Here is a 27,824-nt window from a genome sequence, read left to right as displayed (position 1 = left end):
CAAGCCACAAAATTTAAAACTGAAGTTTCAATGAAAGAACATAGGTTGCTCTTGCTGTGTGAGCAATTCAGTTTGCGTGTGGAAACCAACATCTAGTGGCAGAGTTTTACAAACTTGAAAACAGATAATTTTTTTTGTGCAGCAGGATAAACGGAAGCAGTAGACACAAAGCTTCATTTTTTAGTAAATCAAATACGACCAAGTGCAATAAAAATTCTAAAAGTTACATGTTAACTGAGGTACCTCTTTAGTACCACTTCACTCCATGGCAATAGCCCACACTCCCTGTAATCAGGTGAAAGGTGTAGCAGCCCCACTGAAAAACTGACTACTGTTTCACCATCAACATGCATGAAGCCTGTCAAAATACAACAAAATGATGGTTCTCAGTCCATTAAAACACAATTCCTTTCCATGGCAATCGAGCAAGAGTTAAAGTGTGAATAGTCTATCTTCCAAAGAGCCTTTCCTAGTACTTGAAAGTATTATGATGAGCTTTGAGACTGCCATGGTTCCCAAAAGACAGGGATACAATCAAATTTTTCCCAAGACAAGCCCTTTTTTCCCATGTGCTGCCTCACTAAGCTAATTTGCATTGAACAACCTGCCATTATTTATGCAGTTATAGAAGGACCACTTTCACACAGAGAAAAGATTTTTTATTACACTATATCTGTTGGAAAAATAGCAAAATGATCTCACATTCATTCATTTCAAACACAGTACTTTAAAAAATTCAAGTCACAAAAATTCTTGGATTTACTGATATGAGGCAATGAAGTGTATGATGGAGAAAATTTTCACAAAGTGTAACTAAACAAAATTCCCATTTTTATATGAAACTAAGGAAGGGTGTACTTAACACTGTCTTAACACATCAAGCATTTGCTAATCACAATCTCAAAAGCAAAAATCAAACTGTTCCAAAAAATGCATTTTGTACACATTACTGTATCAACATACACATAGGGTATCACACTCTTGAATCAAATGTTGCTGGTAAAAGCAACTGTGTAAAAGAATTTTTTTTTTTCAGAAATAGCTAAGTGACTATCAATTGCATTCTATGAAATCATTTTCAAACCAACAAAAACATGCACGAATGCTTAAAAAAGAAAACTTACAATCTTGTGGTCATAGAAAAGGAAACATTATTATTCAGGATTAATTAATTAACACACACATAATGCAATAAGGCACTGTGCAACACAATAGATGGACCACTTGATCAAAATCCTGTAACTGCTTCCCATTGTGATGCATAAGTTTGAAATTGGTCTGAAAGGTGGCTACAATCTCCCTCTCTCGTGGTGTAAAAGTGTGGTGTCCAGCAACGTTACCCTCACCCTCAGACTCAGCAACACTTTAAAACAGCAAGGTGTTGACACGTGATGAAACGGCCACAGCTCAGAAATTCATGTGAGCTCTAAGGTGTGTTAATGATGTCACATTGGCACCAAATTGTACCACAATTCTGCCCAATGCCACTGGGGCATATCACATGATGAGAGGGTCGTTACCCACATTTTACTCCTTGTTCTGATACCTCTGCAATAGAGGTCTGAACCAGAACAGCTAGTGTTGAAACCACATGGTTTTCTTATGGGTGACTGAGGAAAACATTTCAGACATCACCATTCAGAATCAACATAGAAAGGCCTCTTGAGGATGGCATAAAGAACACCAATGAAACTGCACCTTCCATTGGCACGTTGATTCCTACACTTTTCACAGTCGAAAACAATGTTCACAGAGTGATGAGCAACAGGTCAAAGTTAGACACTGTTGCTACCCCTGAGTGTTTCAAACCTATTCTAAAGACATCGCGGGGAGGCTGCAACCACACTTAACATGGTTTGATCCCTCTGAAGTGTACTGCAACTACAATTTTTGCTCTGGTATACATGGTAGAACCACCAGGGACCGTTCAAAACTATTCGACAAAATCTGAATGTGGTTCGAAGTAGCAAAGGGTATTTTATGGTTTTTCAGCCCTCCTGATTCAACCCTGCCCCCCCCTCCTTTCCTGTGCCATGATCATAGGGGTGTGCAACATTAATATGTGTGTGAATAATACAGCAAAGTGTCCTTTTAAGACCCTCCCCTCCAGTTTGGCAACACCTGCAGCACCACCCATGCACCTTTGTTGCGCATGTTAAAAATGTACCTGTCAGAAACTTCGACATCCATTTGGCTTCCTGGCTGCTGTAGTGCATGAGGGTTAGGCAACCCATTCAACAGGTTTGACTGTCCTCTGGCACTAGAGCAGCCGTGATGCTGAAGAAGTTCCAAAGTCTCTGAAAGTTGTATTTTTAACTTCCTCACCAAAGTGTGGGTGGCAACAAAAGAGTGTTGCCAAACAGAGGCTAGTGGGTTGGGGGTGTCTTAGAGGGACCCTTTGCCATTTTATTCATGCACATGTCAGTGTTGCATCCCTGTGATCACACCACAGGATGGCAGAGGACTGAAAAAACATTAACACCTTTTGCTGTTTCAGATCACTTTCTAATTTCATCAAATGGTTTTGAATGATCCCTAGTGTTTCCACACTATATACCAGATCAAAAATTGGGGTCCCACTATACTCCATAGGGATTATATCACATACAGCAGAGTTGCAGCCCCACAATGCTTTTAGAGTGGGTTTGGAATTTCCAAGAGTGGCAGGGAGTCTAACATTGTCAAGAACGTCGTCATGTTGATCACCACCCAGTGAACTGTAGTTTTCGACCACAAAATGTGTAGGAATCAGTGCCTCGATGGAAGGTGAAGTTTCATCGACATCCTTTACATCATGCCCAAGAGCCCATGCCCACGTTAATTCTGAGCAGTGGTGTCACTGGAATGTTTTCCTCTGCCATTCAGAAGAAGACCACATGTTTTCATGTCTGGATGTCTGGGTTCTGACCTCTATCACAGAGGCATCAAAGAAAAAGCATGAAATATGAGTAACACGGGATGTGACGACATTCCCATTATGTGACAAATCCACAGTGGCACTGGGCATGATTGGTGAAATTTAGTGCCAATGTGACATCATTAACCCCCCTTACAACTCACATGAACTTCTGCACTGTGGCCTTTGTCTCATGTGTGTCAACACCTTGCTGTTTGCAGCATCCCCAAGCCTGAGGGTAATGGTGCAGTTAGTAAAAGTAAACCTGTGAACTGATCTTAAACAACTATCTATACTGAACTGCATCGGACCATCAGCACTGTTTGTGTCTTATCAAAAGTGATGCATACCAACAACCTCAAACAACAAGTAATGTCATATTTGCAGATTTAGATTTTTGCAATCAGCACGCTTATTATGCAAGGGTCTCTTCTTAGACATAAAACAATAATTTAATTTTCTAGATAGAATGACAGACCACCAGTGTTCATTTTTATGCAGGAGGCCAATGGATAACAGAACAGGTGTGCGGAAATAGTATACTGGCACACCCCAACAGGATTTAGTGTTACACAGAACTATTTTCATTTGATCATTATTTTTATTTTACTTTTTCCTCCTCTTTTTGTTTTTACAGGCAGTACAAAAAATAATAAAAAACAATAATACACATTGATCTACTAGAGCAAAATTTCACATAATTTTTGTTTCTCCTAATAAATAAACATTCTACTTAAAAATTAGTGAAGAGAATATAATAAATGAGCTTAGTACATGAAGGTGAAAAAAAGAATACTTTTCTGATCAAACAGAATACTGAAAAGCTAATAGTTAAGAATACTCCAAAAACCAACAATGTTGAAGGAATCAAACAACAATTAAAAACACTACAGTACCTGTCAACTATATCAGTCTTCTTATAACACGAAGCAAGTTCCAATAGTGTTTCAGCTGCTAACTTCAACCAGCCTTCCTCTTCATACTGTAAAAATGCTTCAGCAAGAAAAACACTTGCTTTATGTGGCTCCTCCATTTTTATATAAAAATCAGCAAGATCTCTGCCAACCATGCGAGCTGAACGAAATCTACCAATATGTTTGAATGTCCCCATTGCAAGTTCAGCAAGCTCCTAGACACAGAAATTAAAAATTATTAGCAAGTGCTTCTAATGTGTTATTACTGCACATATGGAACTACTTTTCCCCTAAATCTTCATATGCCATTGCTGTTCTACTTACATCATTATCACTAACTTAAAATTGATTCATCACTACTAAATCTGTACACCCTTCACAATGTGAAAGTATTATCAGACAAATAGTAAGAGGTAATAATGCCAATATTATCCATATGGTTATCCCAGTCTTTCATTCTTGAAGTTTTATAAATGCACTGTACGTACCAAAAATGAAAAATGATTTTTTGAGTAAATTTAACTTAGACAAGACTAAAAAGTTTAAAATATATTAATGTGTGTATTTCAATACAAAAAAAAAAACAGAACTAATGCAAACTCTGTGTATAACTATGGTTAATACCACGAAGATCACAGAAGTCAGGTGCTCTCACTTATTGATGCCAGTATTACAAAGCTATGTACAAAGTTCTCTCTACATCAGCTTTTCTTTACCAAAAGTTCTGCTATAATTATGTCAACACCATTTACTCTCTTGACCAATAAAACTGCAAGACCATGAAGGTGACATGCAGCAAACATCAAGTTGTTATGAAGTGTACCATATGCTTGGACATGCAAATGATAAGCATTTCAGTGCAACCACATCTACATTCTGTATACAAAAAAAAAATTACACAGCAGGTTTCTCAATCAGAAATTGGTTGTTTGTGAAAATATCATGTTACGCCTTGTACAAGAAAAAGAAATGTCTGCCAGCATGTATCAGAATTTAACAGAAACCGGATTGTAGTCCGTAGTGGTTTACTTTCTGCAAGATTGTAGCCTGTAGGGACTGTGGTTTACTGTTCTGCAATATTACTTCTCATGTCAGTTGGGATGCTGTGACTTCCATGGAAACAAGTAACCGATTGGTTTAGGAAGCCATACTAAATCCCATGCAGGAACTCTGTGGTCTCACATCACTAGCATCCAAGAGAACAGGCATATTGTTCACTAAGCTTTGTGGGGTCATACAACCACATCATGGATCTTGGGTCAGGATGTGGGCTGGCTTCCAGTAAGAGAGAGTGCAAAGACATCTGGAGTACCAAAGGCTGTCAGTAAAGCAATAATTGCTGGGGCTTCCCTTTACACAACAGCAGAGAGGGGAACGACAGTTGTGTAGACTATGAAAACAATGGACACAGGAGTAGCACCACGTCATCCATTCTGACAAGTCCCAGTTCCGTGTACAGCATCCAATGGGTGGAGACTCTGAGGGGAATGAACACCGACAGATGTCACTCATCATTATCACAGGGTCCTAGCAAATGGCATAGTGGTATAGGGTTCCACTGGGCATACAACGAAACCACTACAGTCAGTAAACTGCACAGCAGCTGTTTTGTTTCTTACATGTTGAGGCTGCCGGCTAAGCCTTGTCTTTGAGGTCTGTGTGACATTATCTGTTGACAAAACAGCACGAGGCAGCATGCTGGCCTTGCTCTCCTGCCCTACCTCATGGCAGAGGGAGTTCAACTATCACCATGGCCAGCATATTCTCCAGATCTATGACCCGTGGAACTAATGTGGTCATGGGTTGCTGAGAGACTGACACAACAGGACTATGATGAAGTATCATGAAATGACATAACCCTATCTGTCAGCCGTGCTCAGTTGGACTCCATGCCAAGCCAGGTTAGAGCCACTGTTGCTGCAAGAGGTGGCAGCACTGTGTACTAAATTTTGCACCCTGCAGTTTTGATGACCAGTACTGTATGTAAAGCCACCAACACACTATGCTAACTTTTTTAAAAATATGTGTCATCCCACCTCTGCCTCATTCATCCCTTCAACTAACATGGTCTCTCTATTTTCTGTTCTGCAACCATTACTGTTTCACTTTAACTTGAGATTTTTTTGTCAGTTTTACCATTTGTTGTTTGTCTTATATTCTGTGGATTACTTCCCCTGATACCTATGTACTTGCTTTAATGCGGTTTCCACCACCAACCCATTCCATGATGAACACTGCATAGGCCCAAATATTCATTAACAAATAGGTTTACTTAATTTAAAGACTGCAGGCCAGCTGGGAACAATGTAACTGTGTGTGTACACATGTGAGTGCATGTCACATTTGGTAACTAATGGAATACATTGTCCCCAAGCTTAGCTAAACGTTCAGTGCCATTGATCTGCATTTTATCAATGAATTAACCTTGTTACATCTTATTAATTATTCTATAGACAAGGCCACACTGTCAGAGATATACCTCCGCAGCTCTGTAACAAAATGTTACTTTTTATGGCTCAGAGAAGTAGCTTCACTCCAAACATGAAGCAGTTTCTACCTGAATTGTTCTTTACCTTGGAATCAAGGAACATTTCCATCACATGTTTGACTAATGCTATTTGTTCTTGCACAGCCCCTATGGAGACTTCCGCAAGTTTGAACACTGTTGACATCACATTACATGGCTATCCTACAGAGCTACAGATGCAGCAGATCAGACCCAATGGTGAACTTAACTCTGTTTTCAAGATGCTCACTTGTCATACTCCATGGCTCCGTAATGAAAGTATTCTACTGCGAATTATTGGCTTTAAAAACTAATTTTTTTAGTCAGTTCCCAATATTATTTAGTTCTTATTCTTGGCAGAAATGTAAAAGTCACAAATATGTCAAGGGTCATTTACACGCTCAGGTTTGTTGAACCCCATCATGTCCTCAATGACTACCTACGCATCTTGTCTGCAGTACTCAATTCACATTCACACCTTTCAATCACAAGAGTTCATACAGTCCAGAAGCAGTAGTCTGATAGCGCAGAGTATTTTCTGGCCATGGCCATATTAATTAAATTAACTTATAAGATAATTATTCTGTGTTGTGCCAATACTTTGGAAGTTATATAAAGAAGAAGACTAGTATGGAGAATATGGACAAAAGAGTGGCTTCAAACACACAAAACTCTCTTGTATATTAATCTTTTGAAGGCATTAATTATTGAAGAAGACTTGTTTAACTACCTAGGACAAAGAGATATTCTTTGTGTTGTTGAAGTATGTTACATTGCATATAAGGAGAAATGGTTCTGTAATGAGAAAAATCAGTAAGTGCTTATGAATGACCTACAGTAACATTGAGGTACTTGGCAACTAGCAGAAGTTTTGTTGATCCAAAATTTTATGCTGTTTTATCACCTTCCTTGTTGAGCCATATCTTTCTGGAAATGTGTCATGCCATATATGAAGTGCTAAAGTATTCACTCTGGTCTGCATCTATTCAAGCAATGCCCAACTCAACACAGGCTGAACACAGACAGTAACGCAGACAAATTTTTCAGTTGGCGATTCATTCACTCTTAACGATTTGTCTGTATGAACACTGACGGTACAGATGAGTCAGTGCCAATATCTGAGTGTGTAAAGGACCCTTTAAAATGATTGATTTTTTTTTATTTTTTTACATGCAACAAACAAAGCAAGCGTTAAACTAACCAGATAATGTTTCCTAAAAGCTTCTTTTGATGAAAGAGCTTCTTTCAGTTTGTCAGTGGGCGTTGGCTGTTTGATGCCTGGAGGTGGATCTCCCATACCAGCTGAAAGTAGCACTACAGTATGAAGCTGCTCACTTGTAGGCTCCAAACCCGGCGTAAGACCACACAATTCACCCAGTTCTCTCAGCTGTAAATGCAAAAATTACTAGTTGTGGCGACTGATTAATGTAGCATAAACAATGTTTTCATGAAAGCAACTAAAATTACCTAATTTCAACTTTTCCTAATTGCACACCGCATTAGTCAAATAATGTGCAAGGGCAAAGTAATAGATGGTGTAAAGTAAGAGGTGCCATTTTTTCAAATAAGTAAAGTCAGCTATCAACTTTAATACTAAGCAATTAGTAAAGGAAACAAAAGAAAAATTCGGAGTAGGAATTAAAATCCATGGAGAATAAATAAAAACTTTGAGGTTCACCAATGACATTGTAATTCTGTCAAAGACAGAAAGGACCTGGAAGAGCAGCTGAACGGAACGGACAGTGTCTTAAAAGGAGGATTTAAGATGAACATCAACATAAGCAAAACGAGGATAATGGACTGTAGTCTAATTAAATCGGGTGATGCTGAGGGAATTAGATTAGATTAGGAAATTAGACACTTAAAGTAGTAAAGAAGTTTTGATATTTGGGGAGCAAAATAACTGATGATGGTCGAAGTAGAGAGGATATAAAATGTAGACTGGCATTGGCAAGGAAAGAGTTTCTGAAGAAGAGAAATTTGTTAACATCGAGTAGAGATTTAAGTGTCAGGAAGTCGTTTCTGAAAGTATTTGTATGTAGTGTAGCCATGTATGGAAGTGAAATGTGGACGATAAATAGTTTGGACAAGAAGAGAATAGAAGCTTTCAAAATTTTTTGCTACAGAAGAATGCTGAAGATTAAATGGGTAGATCACATAACTAATGAGGAGGTACTGAATAGAATTGGAGAGAAGAGAAATTTGTGGTGCATCTTGACTAAAAGAAGGGATCGGTTAGTAGGGCATATTCTGAGGCATCAAGGGATCACCAATTTAGTATTGGAGGGCAGCGTGGAGGGTAAAAATCATAGAGGGAGACAAAGAGATGAATACACTAAACAGATTCAGAAGGATGTAGGTTGCAGAAGGTACTGGGAATTGAAGAAGCTTGCACAGGATAGAGTAGCATGGAGAGCCACATCAAACCAGTCTCTTATATATAAAAACAAAGATGATGTGACTTACCAAACGAGAGCGCTGGCAGCTTGATAGACACACAAGCAAACACAAACATACACACAAAATTCAAGCATTCGCAACCAACGGTTGCTTCATCAGGAAGAGGGAAGGAGAGGGAAAAACGAAAGGATGTGGGTTTTAAAGGAGAGGGTAAGAAGTCATTCCAATCCCGGGAGCGGAAAGACTTACCTCTCTCCCTTAAAACCCACTTCCTTTCGTCTTCCCCTCTCCTTCCCTCTTTCCTGATGAGGCAACAGTTTGTTGCGAAAGCTTGAATTTTGTGTGTATGCTTGTGTTTGTTTGTGTGTCTATCGACCTGCCAGCGCTTTCGTTCGGTAAGTCACCTCATCTTTGTTTTTATACATAATTTTTCCCATGTGGAATGTTTCCCTATATATATATATATATATATATTTAGTTTTTAATCAACCCACTAAACAATATGTTCTGTGAAACAGCCATAATTCCTATAAGACTGGTAACTTGCAGCTTCTTTGCTGCAGGAGAATTGAAATTTTGACTTGGATTTGAGATAAGTGCAAAGAAAGAAGTCACAGTGATACAAATCTGTGAAGCACGGAGGCCAAAGAATGATGTTTATTTTCAAAAAACTTGCGCTGCAAGCCTTGCCTTGTAGCCTCAGTCTTCATCATGCCAGAATCACATTTGTTCCAATGTTCAAAATTGAAGCCCTATGTTTGAAAATACAGAACTGTGTAACAGGCTGCCATAATTTCCCAATGTGACACACTGTGTAGCACTTAAAGAAGTATAGTCCAATGATCTGAATAATAAAGATATTACATAATTATCTGAACTCACCACTGGTGTATTCTGGAGGAAGCAGTGTGACTTTCCTGTTACCCAAAATTTAGTATTTACATCATTGTCCAAATGGAAATGTGACTCATTACCCACCGACAAAACAATACCAAGAATCTCTAGCATTCATCCCAAAAATAGTATGTATTTTAAAAAATCACCATTAACTAAATTTCGCATGATGAAGATTTTGTGTAAGTGTAGCAACCTGTCACACAGCAAGTAATGAAACAGACTCAAATAACATACCACCTTGGGGCATGCTATGGACACTCAGGACGCAATTCCACACCAAATGATGAATCACAAAAAATGATTCCACTCTTCTGAAAATTGAATTAGAACCTGGACTATTGCCACTGCACTTAACATCGTACTGTCAACATAAACAGTTACAAAAGCATCTTTATTTCTAAAAGGCTGCTAAATAGCACAAACACTGCTTGTCTACATTCATATCAGACTGCACATGGCACTTCTATTTCCTGTTTTGGGAATATTACCCAGTTCAAAAGCACACATTATTTTCATGTCACCCTTTTCTGTTTTCAAGAAAGGGTAAACCAATGTAATACACTGAGTGACCATCATTAGAACCATGAAGTTATTTTACATCCACTGTGGAAAATATATGCACTGGGCACACGATTGTGAAGTGCATCACACAAATTCCAAGTTAATTCTGAGCAAGCCTTGTTAGTAATATTGTTTGGTCATATCCAGCTATTCATCTCTTCTCATCTTCTTCACAAAAATGCAAAGTCACCAAATTTGCGTCAAATAGAAAGACTTGGACCAAGTAGAACAATCCCAGATGGTGTCTCCTGGCCAATAATGCCATTATGCATTCATTTCAATAACTGAATAGAGAATTACAAACCATCTTCCACATTTTTGCTTTGTATTCTCTTTTTGTACTTATCTGTCATTATCTGTTCAATGGAAGGGAAAAGTTAAGCAATCTAACAGTTTTTACTTAAGTTCAAAAAAAAAAAAAAATTTATTTTAAAAATGAAGTTGGAAATGATAAAGAGTGAGAACTATGATCAACTACAATAGAATTGAAGATATTTTACAAAATTCAAAATAGAAATGTCCACAATCCATAGATGAAAGCAGAAATCTTTATCAAGAATTTTGTAAATGCTGTTGAGGAAACAACGCAAAAGCATTATTATTATTATTATTATTATTATTATTTATATATAAGAAAAGCCATGAACATGTCAAAGGGCATTCACTACACCTTTACATTAGGTAACTACAACACCTGTAACAGTAAATGCAAGAAAAGTATATGGTCACTTCTTTTAAAAGTGAAAGATCAACAGGTACAGACAATATTGTAAGATTACTGCTAAGATCCTGCTTTAACCAGTTAAATAATATCCTGGCTCATATATTTAATGCCGTAACTGATCAATCTGATTTCTCCAACAGAACAAAATTTCCTACTGTTAAGCTACTTTACAAAAAGGTGATGGTCCTGGTGTTACGGATCATCCATTCACATGCTTTTTCATTGAGTCCTCTCAGGTCCTGGAAACTACCTTGTATTGTTTGAGCAGCATGTTAGCAGCATTGATATTATTAGCAAACATAAATTCCGTTTTTGAAAATAAGGTCATACTTTCACTTTGAGACTATATTTTAAATGCCTGGACAAGGACACATAGCCAGTTTTTTTTTTTCTTTTAGGCTTTCAATTGTCAACCTCACAATACTTTTTATGACAGCATGCAACAACAGAATCTGATAAATAATTGTCTAAAATCTTATATACAGAAGAGACAAAACTTTCAAACATAGATATAAATAAGAAATGGGACTGAGGGATACAGTGACTTGTGAATGGTACATTATGGAATAATCTCGATCACTACATTATGGATTCCCGTTCGACTCTGTCTTTGGTCTCCAACTGTTTCTTATTTATACTCCTTTTGTTATAAAAGTTGCAAGAAAATATGTTTTTTTTTTTTTTGACAGACAATTCTATTTACCAAGCAATGGTCCTAGCTCCTGCTGAAGTAGTCCCTTTGGCTATCTATGTGGTGTCACTGCCAGACACCACACTTGCTAGGTGGTAGCTTAAATCGGCCGCGGTCCATTTAGTACATGTCGGTTCCGCGTGTCGCCACTGCGTGATCGCAGACCGAGCGCCACCACAAGGCAGGTCTCGAGATACGGACGAGCACTCGCCCCAGTTGTACGGACGACATTGCTAGCGACAATACGGACGAAGCCTTCCTCTCATTTGCCGAGAGACAGTTAGAATAGCCTTCTGCTAAGTCCATGGCTACGACCTAGCAAGGCGCCATTAGCCTTACCTAGTTTGAGAGTTATCGTATAAATGTCTCAAGAAGAACGTGTAAACCAACAAAGAATAAAGTTAAGTATATTCCAAAGCTACGTATTTTCTTTATAGCAGTCATAACGTATCCTGTTCCAGACTTGACGCCAGTCGGCGTGTGTGTACGCGTGCCTTTCGGCTCCCTCCACAGTGTGGCGTAACTAGCTTGTTACGCCACAACAGATTGGCGACGAGAGAAGTGTTCTTTCTGATTGCTTACATTTACTTGTGTCATGGCTTCGCCAGATGTACTGTCCGAATTTTATCGCTTGCAGAATCAGCAGACGCAGGCGTTATTGGATGCCCTTGGACAGCTCGTCCAGGGTCAACGTGCCATTCAAACCGATGCGGCAGCCGCCGCTTCACCGCTACCGCAGCCACAACTCGCAGTTGCACCGCCTTTTAGGCACTACGATCCAGCGCAAGAATCGTGGCCAGAATGGTCCCGACAGTTTGGCTTTCATCTAGCCGCCTACAGAATTCAAGGTAATGAGCGGCAGTGGTTTTTGCTTTCTTGTGTCGGTGTGTCCACCTACCGTGTGATAGTGAAATTGTTTCCCCGACGCGACGTAGCAACTCTGTCCTACGAAGAAATTTTGTCTGCTTTAGATGCCTATTTCAAAGAAACAGTTAATGTAGTTGCAAAACGGTATACTTTCTTTCGTACACAACGTACGGCCGGTCAAACTAATAGGGAGTGGGTTGCAACTTTGCAAGGCCTTACAAGGGACTGTGCCTTTGACTGTGACTGTGGCCTTTCTTATTCAGATACAATGGTGCGTGATGCAATTGCACAGAACGTTTCTGATGTTCGCATACGGGAGCAAATTTTGAAACTAGTTAATCCCTCCCTTCAACAAGTGATAGACATATTGGATAGACAAGACACACTTGACTGTGCTCAGGAATCTTTTGAAACTTCGCCAGCAGTGTGTAACATTAACCGGCCTGCCGGGCGAGCTGCGCGGCCCGGTCAACTGCCCTCGCGCACATCAACGTAGCTGCCGCCACGCGCTAAACCAGGTGTGCCGCGCCAGCACACACATGCGGTGAAATCATGCCCGCGGTGTGCAACTAGACATTCGCGTGAAAATTGCCCGTCACGCCAAGCTATTTGCTTTTTCTGTAATAAGACAGGACATGTTCAAAGTGTTTGCCAGAAAAAGCTCAGATCAGACAATCACACCCGTTCCAGGCCCTTTGCTTCGTGCCGGAATCGAACCAAGGACACTCAGGCTCGTGGACCTTCGCCCATGGACATTCATGTCGTTACTTCCACCCCGTCCAGTGCCACTTTCTCTAACAGTGACTGTGTTCGTCCCACAAAAACTGTGCGTCGACGTCCCCGGACATCACGTCAATTAGCAAGTGATTCTGTACCAGTGTCTGTTCAAATTGCCCAAAACAGTCGCTCTTGTCGTCAGCAGGACAATAAACTTTTTGTAGATTTGGACTTAAATGGCAAGGTCATACCATTCCAGCTCGATACCGGAGCTGCAGTTTCATTGCTCAATCACGACACGTACAAACAACTGGGCACACCTCCGTTGCGTGCCGCAAATGTTACGCTAAAAAGTTATTCAGGACAGCTCATCCCTGTGTTAGGACAGTGCACTCTTCTTGCAACATATAAAGGACAAACAAAACTTGTGTCATTTTATGTTCTTCGTTCTTCTACTGCAGTGAACTTGTTTGGTTTAGATTTATTTCAGTTGTTTAACATGTCTATTGTAAATCAGGTCCTATCTGTGAATCAGACTGTGCCTTCAGACAGTGTTTCTCGCTTATGTGAAGAATTTGCAGACATTTTTGCACCGGGCTTAAGTTGCGCTACAAACTATGACGCCCATTTGGAACTGAAAGTAAACGCGCAACCGAAATTTTTCAGAGCGCGCAATGTTACTCATGCATTGCGTGATGAGGTCGCACGAACATTGAACGATTTCGCATCACAAGGTGTGGGTGCATGTGCGCAATGCCTTTTCTCTTTCAGCTCCGCTTCATCGCTTACGCCGTACAGGTGTTCCGTTTGTCTGGACGACGGAATGCGAACGCGCCTTTCGCCAGTTGAAATCGGCGTTGCTTTCTCATACTTGCCTCACGCCTTTCGATCCCCAGAAACCCCTTTTGTTGATGGTAGATGCATCGGATTTCGGGATCGGTGCTGTGCTTGCGCACAAAGTTGGCTCCCATGATCGCCCTATTGCCTTTGCGTCAAAATTGCTCTCGTCTGCGCAAAGAAATTATTCACAGATAGAGAAAGAAGCTTTGGCTCTCGTGTTTGGTGTTACTAAGTTCCATGATTTCTTGTATGGTCGTCACTTTACCATCATCACAGACCACAAACCTTTGACATCGCTTTTTCATCCGACCAAGCCTGTACCTCCACGTACAGCGCAGAAATTCATTCGCTGGTCTATTTTCCTCTCACAGTATCGCTACGATATTTTGTATCGGTCCACTGCTAAGCATGGAAACGCCGATGCGTTGTCCCGTTTGCCTGTTGCTGAGGATAGAGCATTCGATTCTTCCGAACTTGCTTGCCTGTTCATTGATTCGGAAACCGATGAAGTGGTCGAATCGTTTCCGATTGATTTTCGTCGTGTAGCTACAGCCACAGCTGCTGACCCTGTCCTTGCTACCGTTTTGCGTTTCGTTGCTACACAATGGCCTTTGTCAAAGTCTCGGATCGAGGATCCGTTGGTTCGCCGATTTTTTGCTCACAAGGAGAGACTTTTTGTTCGACGTGGTGTTTTGTTGTTGCGTTCTGATAATGATCAGTCCAGAGTAGTGGTCCCACGTTCGTTACAGTCCTCTGTTTTACGGCTTCTTCACCAAGGACATTGGGGTATAGTGCGAACGAAACAACTTGCTCGTCAGCACTGTACTTGGTTCGGAATCGATGCTGCGATTACGCATATGTGTTGTTCTTGCATGACGTGTGCCGAACAACAATCCGCGCCGCTGCGGAAAGTCTTTGCATGGTCAAAAGCCACTTCTCCTTGGCAACGCTTGCACATCGATTTTGCTGGTCCATTCTGGAATGCTCAATGGTTGGTTCTGGTGGATGCCTTCAGTAATTTTCCTTTTGTTGTCCGGATGTCTTCCACGACGTCCTCTGCCACCATCCAAGCGTTGTCTGCTATCTTTTGCATTGAAGGTCTTCCGCAGACTATTGTTTCCGACAATGGCCCACAATTCATGTCCGCAGAATTTCAGTCATTCTGCCAGGCCAATGGTATTCAACATCTGATATCAGCGCCGTTTTCGCCTCAGTCAAACGGTGCCGCTGAACGATTGGTCCGGACTTGCAAGTCACAGATGTTAAAGTTGAAAGAGTCGCATTCTTGGGAGGACGCATTGTTGCTCTTTTTGTCTTCGTATCGCTCTCAGCCCCGAGATGGTCGCTTGCCGGCTGAGTTGCTCCATGGTCGTCCTCATCGAACCTTGATGTCTTTGTTGCATCCGCCGCATCAGGTTCCTATGCAGCGGCAGACTTCTGCTTTTGCTCCAGGCGACGTTGTATTTTTATCGCAACTATCGAGGTTCACGGCGTTGGCTCGCAGGGCGCATTCTTCGCTGCCTCGGCCGCGCGATGTTTTTGGTTTTGGGGGCCTCTGGTGAGGTGCGACGGCATCTCAATCAGCTGCGCCTCTGTCGTCGCACGGGTTCTGCCGCTCCCCGTCTGCTTTCAGCGACGGTGCCGTCCGGTCAGCGCCCTGGGGACCCATCTACTGGCTCACCTCATCCCCAGGTGTTACCGACGCTGCCTTCCATTTTGCCCCATGGCGACGCGACGCCGCAGCCGCCGCCTGTTCTCCAGCCGGCGCTGCCCGCATTCGACGCTTCGCTGCAGCCGCCAAGCGTCTCCCTGGGTCACGCGCCGCCGATCGCTTCCCGTGACCAGCCGTCCTCCGCCATGGAACTCTTGCCCGCTCCGGACCACATGGCGTCTTCGCGCATTGGGTACCCCGACGCAATGGAGGTCGACCCTTCGGCCCCTCCTGTCTCTTTACGGGCGCATACACCGCATGTTGACGTGCACCCTGGACTAGGTTTTCAGGCGTTTCCTAGCTCCCCTCGGACCGAATGGCCGGGTGCGGGTGGCACAGCCTCGCCTGTTGTTAGGCTCCCCACCTCATCGCATACGTCAACATGGGGTCCTCCCCACGGCGGGCGGAAGCCTTCTAACACGACCGTTCGCCGATTTGCGGGGGAGGAATGTGGTGTCACCGCCAGACACCACACTTGCTAGGTGGTAGCTTAAATCGACCGCGGTCCATTTAGTACATGTCGGACCCGCGTGTCGCCACTGTGTGATCGCAGACCGAGCGCCACCACAAGGCAGGTCTCGAGATACGGACGAGCACTCGCCCCAGTTGTACGGACGACATTGCTAGCGACAATACGGACGAAGCCTTCCTCTCATTTGCCGAGAGACAGTTAGAATAGCCTTCTGCTAAGTCCATGGCTACGACCTAGCAAGGCGCCATTAGCCTTACCTAGTTTGAGAGTTATCGTATAAATGTCTCAAGAAGAACGTGTAAACCAACAAAGAATAAAGTATATTCCAAAGCTACGTATTTTCTTTATAGCAGTCATAACGTATCCTGTTCCAGACTTGACGCCAGTCGGCGTGTGTGTACGCGTGCCTTTAGGCTCCCTTCTCAGTGTAGCGTAACTAGCTTGTTACGCCACAACAATCTATACACAGTTGCCAGTGTTTCTGGAGGTTTTGGAAGCAAGCAGGGAAATTTTCAACTGCAATGCTTGTAAGCTCATTCACAGCTCGTTGGATGTCTGTGAGATCTTGATGAAGCTTTCCTTTCAATTGTATTTTCACTCGCAGGAACAAGAAAAAATCACAAGGCAAGAGGATGGATAAATATGGTGGATGTGGGATGGTAATAACAGAATGTCTGGCCAGATACTCAGTAACAGATGAAGCAGTATGGGGTCTTGCATTGTCACGCAGTAAGAACCAGTCCTGAGAATGCCACAAACCAGAGCAGCAACGTCAAACTGCTTGTCACAAACGTTTCAAGAGTTTGACAAAGAGTTCAGTTCACTGTTTGACCAGGAGGGACATACTCATGCTGAACTAATCATTTACTGTCAAAGAATGTGATGAACATTGCGACAGTTCTCGAAGGTTGCAGCTTGACTTTTTTTGAGGTTGGTGAGCAAGGTCTCTGCCATTCAGCACTTTGATGCTTCGTGTGAGGGTCATACTGGTAGCACCAACTTCCATCGTCAACACTAATCTTTGACACAAACGTGGGATCACATCTGGCTCTATCCAGTACCTCAGCAAAAATTCTTCATCTTTCCTCTTTCTGTTCATCCATTAGTGTGTGAGCAACGAGTTTTGAATTAAGTTTACATTTCCCTACATCGTCACGTAAAATCTTACGACACACATCACAATTCAAATTAACTTCTGATATTGCATGCACAGTTACATGACTGTCTTCTTGCAATAACTGCCTGACACACTCCACATTTGCATTGGTATGTGCTGTACACAGGTGACCAGCTCTGGAATTGTCTTGCACTGAATCTCTGCCTTAAAAAAAAAAAAAAAAACTTTTCTGCCACTCGAAAACACAACTTCTTGAAAGTGCCTTGCCTGCTTAATCATTATCTTTGATTCACTAGGGGGTTTTCCACAGCTTAACGCAGAACTTAATGTTCATTCTTTGCTCACAATCAATCTCCATGGTGTAACTAATGCACCATGAACCCAAACAAAGGTGTTGCTAAGCACAGCCCTGCCACCTAGTGAGTTCGCATGAAAACATGGCCAAGGTCATTTGAAGGATGCACACATACCAGGCAACATAAAAACATTTGTTCCTTTTTAGTTTGCAAACTCATAAATAATAAAAAACAACCTGTCCTGGACTATTTCTGACCTACCTCTATCATCCAACAAAACAAGCAAACTTAACAATACTTTATGACGATACAAGCAGTGTAAGAGTCAACAAAGCATCCCCTGTAATGCAAGACAACTACTTGCAGATGTGTGCCACTTTATACAGAATACAGTATTGATAAACTAAGCAACAAGTCTACTAAGCATCATTCACTCACTTGCACTGAATCACTATCTCGTACACCATAGGACAATGGGGAAAAATAGAAAGTACTACACATGGGATTAAAACAGAAGTAAAACCATGGGAGAGCTAAAAGAATGGGACAGGGAACTGTGACTGGCTGACCACTTACAAATAAACTGGAAGAGACCGTCACCCTGTTAATACATTAAGAAAATTTCCCTAAAATTTTTGGAAACAAGTTGGACAAATCACAGAACCATCTGCCACTGCCTTCTGGTTGGGAAACAAAACACAGTCTAATAAAAAGGGGCGCACAGTGATCTGTACGCCACAAGCACCACACATTGGAAGGTCCTCTCGCTGGAGCAAGAAGCCACACGACGTAAGGCTGTGGCCTAGGTGAAGATGAGTAAGGGGTTTCTAGTCCTGTCAACATGACTGGAAGGAGGTATGCCATGGCAGCGCCGTGCGCTTTACTAGACAGAGTTTATTGTCTGTCACTTCCAGCCAGTCATCCTCACACCAATGGGAAATACTGATCAAAAGTGTTGTGGCTGCAAACAAATCTCATCGCTAATCACATTTTTATAAAGGCCACATTTGGAAGCAGTTGCCATAATGACAGTACCCAATATCACAGATACTAGCATCTTTATGTCTACCATTTATATTCATGTATGTGTAAGAATCACCCTCTGGAACAATTCAGATATTGAAAGAAAATCTTTACCACTCACAAAAAAACTGTTGTCACAGTTATGCTTGGAGATCATCCCCGAGGCTCCTCTTTTTGAGGAAAGTCATAGTACTGGCCACTAACTCACAATAAATTGTGACTTTCATTATTTATAGTTTTTCTCACTTTGAAACAAACGAAACTTCACACAATCATAACACAAGAATGAATAGTGACACACACTTTGTTTAGTATAAAAATATGTAAAACATTTAAGTACCAAAATATATCATATGACAATAGGTCTCTAAGAGACAAGATGGTTTCCCATCTGGTTTTTGTGTGTTGTTTTATCTATACATTACTTTACATCATCATAAGTGAAAAACCATTAATATAAATGATCCAAAGTGGCAGCCTCACACTGCCCAACTACAAATAATGCAGCTGTTAACTTTAAGTCACTTGAGTACCTTCTTGTAATTTTCTATGCTTCTAAAAAACAATGGGAATTCTAATGCTCCAATTCCTGTATCATCTTGATGAAATTACAAAAGAAATCCAAGTTCTGCAGTCATATATTGCCATGTGATATTCCTACGATCAACTGTTTTTTTTTTTTTTTTTATTTGAAATGTTACACACAGTGACGATCACAGTTTAATCCTCCTCCCACTCTCAAAGTAGGGGTCAATACAGGAAGCTAATTTCTGTTAGTCCACACCTATAAAATAGTTATAAAAGGAGGAGGTTAGAACTAGATACGAGTGGAACTAGATATGACTACACAAAAATAAACACTCTACAGCTTTAAATACATAGAAAATCAGCTTCTCTTTATGCTAGCTACAAGTTACAAACACCTGTGAAGGATTATAGGAACTTCAATTACTGGCTGCTAAGTAACCATGTGGAATCCTCAAAAAATCGATTTAGTATGGATACTTATGACAATTCAAGTGAACTGTCTAATCAAAATATGTAGAAGACATTATCAGTGATTAGATTGTTGTAATTATCTCAAAGTAAAATGTGTATGTTAAATAAAAGACTAACATAAACAGAGAACATCTTCAAGGTATCTTAGTGCAACTACAATGAGTTACCTTGTCACGGGCATAGGCCCAGAGGCTTGCTGCATGCACTGGATAGGAATCACCACTATCACAATCTGTACTTCCTGGGCAACTCTCACATGTCTGCAAGACTTCAAGACAACAAAGGAAGACCCAGCATGCTACAGCACCTGGTGGTGTAGAGATTTCTAGGATTTCCAGCTCTCTGATACACATGTGTAGGAACTGAAGTGCACGCATTGCTAACTGGAAATAAATTTCACTATGAGTAACTTTATTTGTGCAGGTCAACATATACAATAATAATCTTTAGGATGTTGTAGCTCTTCCACTTTCCATGCTTACTCAGCAGAACTGGAGAGCAATTATGCCTTGTGCAATACAGTTGTATAGTTTTGTTATCACCCAAACATTTTCTAGAACTTTATAGGCTGTCTTTAGCAGGGTCTTCGTTTAACTTTTTTTTTTGAGGAAGTATTGTTACATGTTAACCTCTTTTGTAGGTTACATGAATTTTTGGCTCAAAGGAGTTTACATTTGTAAAGGATTGAATAGTTAGTGTCAAATATTTTACATTAGTTTACACAGAGTAAACAGCTAAGACATATGCCACTAAGTTGAGGAATTACGCATTGTTCACTTACATTACACTTAGCTTACATCTATGGTACTAAATTTCAAAATAATACAAATGTATATTTGTTAACACTCACATGACACTATTAGTTGTGAATGCTAAACTACCATAATATACGATACAGTTTGTCACCTGCAAACAATGGAACTTTTACATTTTCTGTCTTTCATTAATTTCAAAACAAAAATTGCTGCATATCGCGTTATTTAGCACGTTGCAGGGTCCTTTTTTTTATGGTCTCATTTCTCGTGTTTGTGCCATGTTAAAGCAATTATTTCTCTTGTTTCTGCCTAGCTATGTAGTGTTCATCTGTTTCGTTTCATGTGTGTGTGTGTGTGTGTGTGTGTGTGTGTGTGTTCCAAAATTAACAGAGGATGAACAGGTATAATCATCAATTCGTACTGGACACCATGCAACAGAATTTAATGCACCAGGAGATGGTGTAAGAAAAGCAATTACTTTTTCCAGGAAGTTATTGGCTACTCTAAGATTCCATGCCACTGGTGAATCAAAGTACGCCAAAGAACTATACTTTTGGTACATCAACATCCTAACTGACAGAACCCTTTCTCTTTGAGGTCTCAATGACCTGTCTTCTCAGCAATACTGTAAATGCAGGCATTTTATTTTCTGTTTAATGTCATGTACTGTTTGTTGTCTGCAGCCTACACTCTTAACATACAGCATATTTTGTTTAATGCTGTGCCACGTTTGTTCCTATTTTTATTATCTTTACTTTTGAAGTCAAAAAGAGTAAACTTCAGTTCATATCATCGATTAATACATTCATGTATTCTTTGCACCAAGTTGCCATATTCTACCTTCTTTCTTCTTGAAATAATTTTGCTAAGCATGCCATATGAGCTATGAAGTGCACAGTTGCAGAAATCTTTACCACCTGAAGGCACACACAAGACTAAATGCTTCGGCCTCTATTGGCAACATTCATGTAACATCGTAAGCACTTTCACTCACAGATGCAACTTTTCCATCAGTTCAATGAAACACGCAGCAGCAGTGTGGGGGTAGCGAGTTTAGGCAGTCTACACAGTTCTGCAGACTCTTGTTGTACACTAAAAGCAATGTATAAATTAGACACTTATGAAGTGAAGAGATGAGACAGGGTAAACTACAATGTTTCAAGTATACCACCCGACAAAAAATGTGAAGCACTCAGAAAGGAAGAAGGAAACAAAATGAAACTTGACAGGTCTAGAGAGTATGTGGTATTATTTCTGTAATTACAAAACCAAGTCAAAACGATGAAGAACTTTGCAGTATGGGCTCACTTATCAGAAAGACATTACACCCTATCAGGGCTGGATTTAGTTGGGAAGGGTGTCAGAGTGATTGTATCCTTCCTTTGGGCAAGCTGGACCACAAGTGTTTAACTGTTCTTTGATATCCTGGATACCGAAAGTGGAACAGAGCTGAAGTGCAAGCCCATCCCAAGCATGTTATATCAGGGACAGATCTGGGGATCTTGCTGGTTACACAAGTACCTCAGCATTACACAGACAGTGTATAGACACACATGCCATGTGTGTACAAGCACTGACCCACTGAAAAATGAGATCACAATAGTGTCACATGACACGTAATACATGGGGACATAGAATGTCTGTGACGTACCCTTGTGCCATCAGAGTTCCCTCAGTGACTACTAGCTTCGACCTGAAGTGATACCCCATTCCTCCCCATGCCATGCTGCCAGGAGCAACACTCTAAAACATCGGAAGAATGGGACCTCTGCCCATGTTGGTGTCATACTCGCCGGTAACAGTCATTTGCAGTGGTGCAGAACCACAACTCATCACTAATCACTGTCCAATGCCATCCATCAGTACTCCAAGCTTCCCTATAAAGACATTACTCCACACGGAGCCATATTTGCTGTTGTTTTAATGGAAGCCTATGCTCTAGATAATAATTCATTAGTCTGGCTGTTGCTAGTCTCTAGCCAATGGTGTGGGATGATGCAGAATGTTGCAGGGTGTCCATTACCTGTTCTCGAATATCAGGCATAGATGTGAAGACATTACAATAGCTGAACAAAGAATCCTGTACAAAGATGTGAGAGATTTTATGAATATATTGACACAAAACACAAGAATGATGTAATACCTAGAAACATTGAACAAACAAATCTTACATTACACAGATTGCAGGAAATTCTATAAATTCTATTCTGTTCCAAAGATGAAATTCTGTCTTTACTGTTGAAGAGATGGTGGGCAACAATATTTCTAGTGTAAAAAGCTGGAGTAAATTTCCTGGATTGTAGTTTCCTGGCAAGCACCTGTGAAGTCCTACCCACATACAGCATCAGGGCTCATTTGCTATGAGTGTGGTTTTGTGCTGTCTGGTGTCGGATAAAGGAGAGCTGTTATCCTTTTATCTTTTTGCTGATTATATTGTCAATCAGGGTAGAACTATAACCATTACTGTATGCTATTTCTTTAACTATTTTCAATTCATTTTCAAAATCTGTTTTGGTTTGGGGCACAGAAAGTAGGCAGTGCACCATGGAATGGAAGGCTGCATGTTTGTGTTTTATGGGATGCTGGGAACTGGCTGGTATTATTGTATCTGTTGAGATTACTTTTCTGTATATCTTAAATAAATGCTGTTGGTTGCAGATGTCATCTGTTTGCAGAATGTGTCATTAACCTATCAAGTCAAAATTTGTCTTCTGCTTTAATCACGTTTCAGTTGCCATCCTGGTATCTTACATCTCCATTGGATTTGTTCAGGTTTTATGTAACTATTTTGCTAAAATTTCCATTGTCTCTCCAACAAGAAAATTAGAAAACAGGCTGCTAACATCAAATGGGACTAGTTTTGCACTAGGTGTAATGGGTACATCTTTCAGTTTTTCACTAATGCAAGTGAAGTAGGTATTCCAAATTTTGCTTGAAATTTAGTTTTTGTTTTATTCAGTGATTGTACCTCTTTCACTAATTTATGGCAAGGTGCTGAACTGAAGACACTACAGGTCTTATTGGAACATCTTTGTGAATCTTAGGTAACCCATATAACCTGGGTTCTATTGGATTCATGTTTGTGAGGTATTTGACATCACTACCAATAAATAAAGATTTGCAGGTTTTAATAAGGTTCTTCACTTCCATGGCATATTTCATTGTGAGATCGTTCATGTAACTTAGGGAACTCTACAGGGTTGAGGAATGTAAATACTTGTTTAATACGTTATGACTTATTAAGTAAAACTGAATTGTTCCCCTCGTCACCGTTGGTGGCAATCACATCTTGATAAGATAGTTTTTTCTTTAATGTGCATAACACTTTTTGCTCCCTACAAGTAGTGTTAAATGTATCTCTATTTTCAGTTTTTAGTTCATGAGCTACCAAATGACTCACAGACGCATCACCTGATAAAGAATGTTCAAGATCCACTTTCCAGTATGTCTAGCTGTTTTTTGGAAATATTGAATTTCAGAACGTATTTAATTCTCTTATTTAAAATTTGTATTTCTTCAGAAGACAAATTTAGATTTGATAGGTTAATGACATGTTCTGCAAACTGTTGACATCTGTAACCAACAGAATTTATTTAAGATATACAGGAAAGTAACCTCAACAGACACAATAATACCAGCCACTTCCCAGCATCTCATAACAAACATCCAGCCTTTCACTCCATGGTGCAACACTTACTATCTGTACACCAAACCAAACCAGATTTTGAAAATGAATTGAAAATAGTTAAAGAAATAGCATACAGTAATGGTTACAGTCCTACACCGATTGACAATATACTCAGCAAAAAGAAGAGACAGAGGATAACAGCTCTCCTTTATCCACCTCAGACAACACAAAACCACGCCGATAGCAAATGGGATCCAATGCTATATGTGGGTACGACTTCACGGGTGCTTGCCAGAAACTAAAATCTAGGAAATTTAATCCAGCTTTTTACACTACGGACAGTGAAGATAAGATTCCATCTTTAGAACAGAATGGAATTTATAGAATTTCCTGCAATCTGTGTAATGTAAGATTTGTTTGTTCAGTGTGTCTTTATGTATTACATGATTCTTGTGTTTTGTATCGATATTGTCATAAAATGCCAGCTATCTTTGTACGACACTCTTTGTTCAGCTATTAAATCCCATTGAAGTTGTGTGGGCTATCTGTTCAGCATTAAGTTATCTGATGATGGCCTAAGAAGCCGAAAGCTGGTTGATAACAACCTAATAAATATTATTGTGAAACATTAATACATTGTATTCAAGTTATTAATAAACTCCAATTATTTACATCCCCACTTTTTGTCTCTGCATAGGTGTGACAATGATGCTAATCTGTCCTGTTGGCAAAAATGTCATTTTTCTAACCAACAGTGGGCGCTCGAACGGAAAGCAGCGAAAACTCGACATGCCGATCAACCTACAGGGAACAGGGAGCTTAAACGTCGTGTACAGACTGACACGGAGAAGGCACAAACATAGTCAGCAGAAATGACCAAAACATCTGGCACATGGAACTACAAGTATGGCACAGTATGGAAGCTAAGTCCCTGTTAGTTGATCTCAGCCTAAAGACTGGCTGGCTTGGACAACTGCTGCCGCCAAGTAAATGTCTCGGTGAGTGAGTCTGCCCATACTATGTTCCACGTGCACCATCCATCATAGCTTTCCACACTATTCTGCCGTAAGACCCACAACAGCTCATCTAAGTTTATATGTATGCGCGCTAGCAGGGATACTAAACTGTAGATGGTGTGTATGTTCATGAAATTACATAAGCATCTGACCATGTCTTTGTGGGACTTAGATAATGTCCAAGACAAACAGTCAAAATTAAGATAAGCCACAACCAAATAAATTGCTTAAGACTGAGATACTCTGAAGAAAGATATACTTGCAACAACTGAATATGAGGAAAACACACTTTAAAGCTGTAAGGGGGACAACATGAGAAAGAAATAAACTGTGCACTTCTCAACTACTTCAGAACAGTAAAGACTGGACAAGTTAGAGAATGTCAACTTACATTCACTGTCATAAAAATCTTATACTACAATGGAATCGCTGCACTCCCGCAAATCTTGTCAGTATGTCACAACTGCTATAAGCCTGTGTGTAATATTTGGATAAACATTGCGGCACCAGGCTGCTGGCGCGTTACAGTTTGAATATTCCACCAATGTCATCTGTGTGAGCTGACCACCAGAGGCACACTGGGTGGTATCAGCCACAATGTCTGCTGGACCCCTCTTCTTTATAAGCACTGTGCAGCAGACACTCACCCTCATATTGTGTTCATACTTACTGTCACCAACTTTTTGTATCAGTTCCTGGATTGTTTCAGTGTTTGTGTCTATGTTCTCAACTGACATTTGCCTGTATGTGGAAGAAGAATAAACTGTGGCTCCTTTTGGCTGTGCTATTGTTTTTATCTTGCAGTACATTATAACTGGCGATGAGTATGATGTTCACTTCCACGTGCCCAGTCTGTCTGGTTTTTCTTTTGGTTCTTCTTGCCACGGAGGGAGTGTTCCAATCTCCCATCGAGCAACAGCAGGCTCTTACTGTTGCCATAATGATCTCATCAACCACACTGACTGTGGAGGCTTCCACACCATTGGCATACCTACCACCCTTTCCCCATTATGACAATGCAGTCTAAGCCTGGGAGGCTTATGAGAAGCAGCTTTGGCAACATTTCATCTCTTTTGATGCCACCGATGCTAAAGTGTGTAAGGCGTTTTTTCTTTCTTGATTTCTCCTCACATCTACTAGTTGTGGCATTTAGACCCCTCCAGGAACCTACATCGTTTTTGTTCAACAAAATTATCACCGTAAATGCATGCAAATCATTGCAGCACACGTTCTACTGTTGTCATAGACAGCTCCACCAGTCCAACCAGGACTGTGTTGCCAAACTCCATGACCTCAGTCATAAATGTCAGTTTGTTGCCTATGCTCATCATGATTCTTATACCGATCCTATGGTCTGTCATGCATCATTCAGTTGGCTCCTGACAAGGAAGCGTGTCAATGTGCACAACAGTGTGAGAATCCATCTCCAGTGTGAGAATCCATCTTGGGCTGAAATGTTAAACATGGCTCACTCTTTCAAGTTATCTTTTTCAGCTGGCAACTAGATTGAGGCTGAGTGTAACATAGCTGCAGTGGTTCCTCTTCCTGGTTGTCGGGCGTCAGTCAGTTCTTGGGGAGAGGACGACGTGGCAGCCATACAAATGTGGCCTCTGCATCATACTTGATAACTGTCAAACAACAACATTCATCTTGCCCATAATGTTTTGTGTAACATGACAGGGTCACATGCCCTACATGCTAGGTGACTTGCAACAACTGTAGGAAAAAACAACATACAGCATCTGTGTGTCGTTCCCACCCCTCCTGTGGTCAATGGATATGGATTTTAACTGTATGTCTCCAGTGCTTAAAAATCATAACTTTATCAAAGTGCAAATGATGGACAAAGTACTCAGACTACAATTAGACACGGGTGCAGCTGTGACTTTACTGAGCTCGCAAACTTAGGTGGATATGGGATCTCCAGCATTGTCTCCAATTATGTTTCACGAGTTACAGCAAGCAGTATATTCCAGTTTTACAGCAATTTTGGCTCCCACTATTTATAAATCTGTGGTTTGTTCCTTGACTTTTTTGGTACTGAATGATACTGACATGACAAATTTGTTCAGTCTGTATGCTTTCAATGATTTTGGTTTTTCCATTTTGGATATCATTCTTCTCTTTTCCAACCAGGTCCCTTACCAGCAGTTAGATTCTCTGTCTTTTGAGTTCCCATCTCTCTTCTCGGATGGGTTAAGTTGTGTCACTAATTTTGCAGCCCACATTACCCTGAAATCTAAACTGCAGCTGCACTTTATAAGTGATTGGTCTAATCCCATTGTGACTGTCAAGAAGCTGACTGATCAGCTTCACCTCTGTGGTGACTTTTTTAGTTGATGCCCCATCACTGACACCTACTCTTTGTCCCGTCCCGACGAGTTGGTGACTATACTCCACAGGGCCTAGTTTTTCTCCAAACCTGATTTATCTGAGGCCTGTTAACAGGTTTTGTTGGATGAGGATTCTAAATGTTTCCTTCAGGCTGCACCAATATCAGCACCTCCTGTTTGGTGTGGCTAACACTCCGGTGATTTTCCAGTGTTTTTCAGAACAACTGAACGTCCATTCTGGGATGCATCAACTATCTTGATGACACTGTCGTGTCAAGTGCATCCACAGAAGAGCATTTATGTAACTTATGCACCTTGTTCATGGTCTTAAGTACTGCAGGATTGAAATTCAACTTGGCCAAGTCACACTTTTTTCAGTCATTCATTGTGTACTTTGGGTTTGAGGTTTCTTGGGACAGTGTACGCCTTTACATCATCATGTCACCATGGTCACAGCACTG

The 27,824-nt window shown here is 40.8% G+C and overlaps 1 protein-coding gene across 1 annotated transcript in view; it reads right to left on the bottom strand.

Moving 5' to 3' along the window:
* LOC124555562 (trafficking protein particle complex subunit 10) overlaps positions 1-27,824 on the bottom strand; it is a 163,903-nt gene that overhangs the window by 125,793 nt on the left and 10,286 nt on the right. Inside the window, exons 7-9 of the mRNA XM_047129518.1 lie at positions 19,799-20,014; positions 7,518-7,703; positions 3,793-4,025 (exon numbers count right to left, since the gene is read on the bottom strand). Coding sequence (XP_046985474.1) covers positions 3,793-4,025; positions 7,518-7,703; positions 19,799-20,014 — 635 coding nt within the window. The remainder of the gene's footprint in view (positions 1-3,792; positions 4,026-7,517; positions 7,704-19,798; positions 20,015-27,824) is intronic.

The sequence above is a fragment of the Schistocerca americana genome, chromosome X (genome assembly GCF_021461395.2).
Source record: "Schistocerca americana isolate TAMUIC-IGC-003095 chromosome X, iqSchAmer2.1, whole genome shotgun sequence".
Taxonomy (NCBI): Eukaryota; Metazoa; Arthropoda; class Insecta; order Orthoptera; family Acrididae; genus Schistocerca; species Schistocerca americana.
The sequence above is the reverse complement of the archived record's forward strand: the minus strand, read 5'-3'. Positions and strand labels throughout refer to the sequence as shown.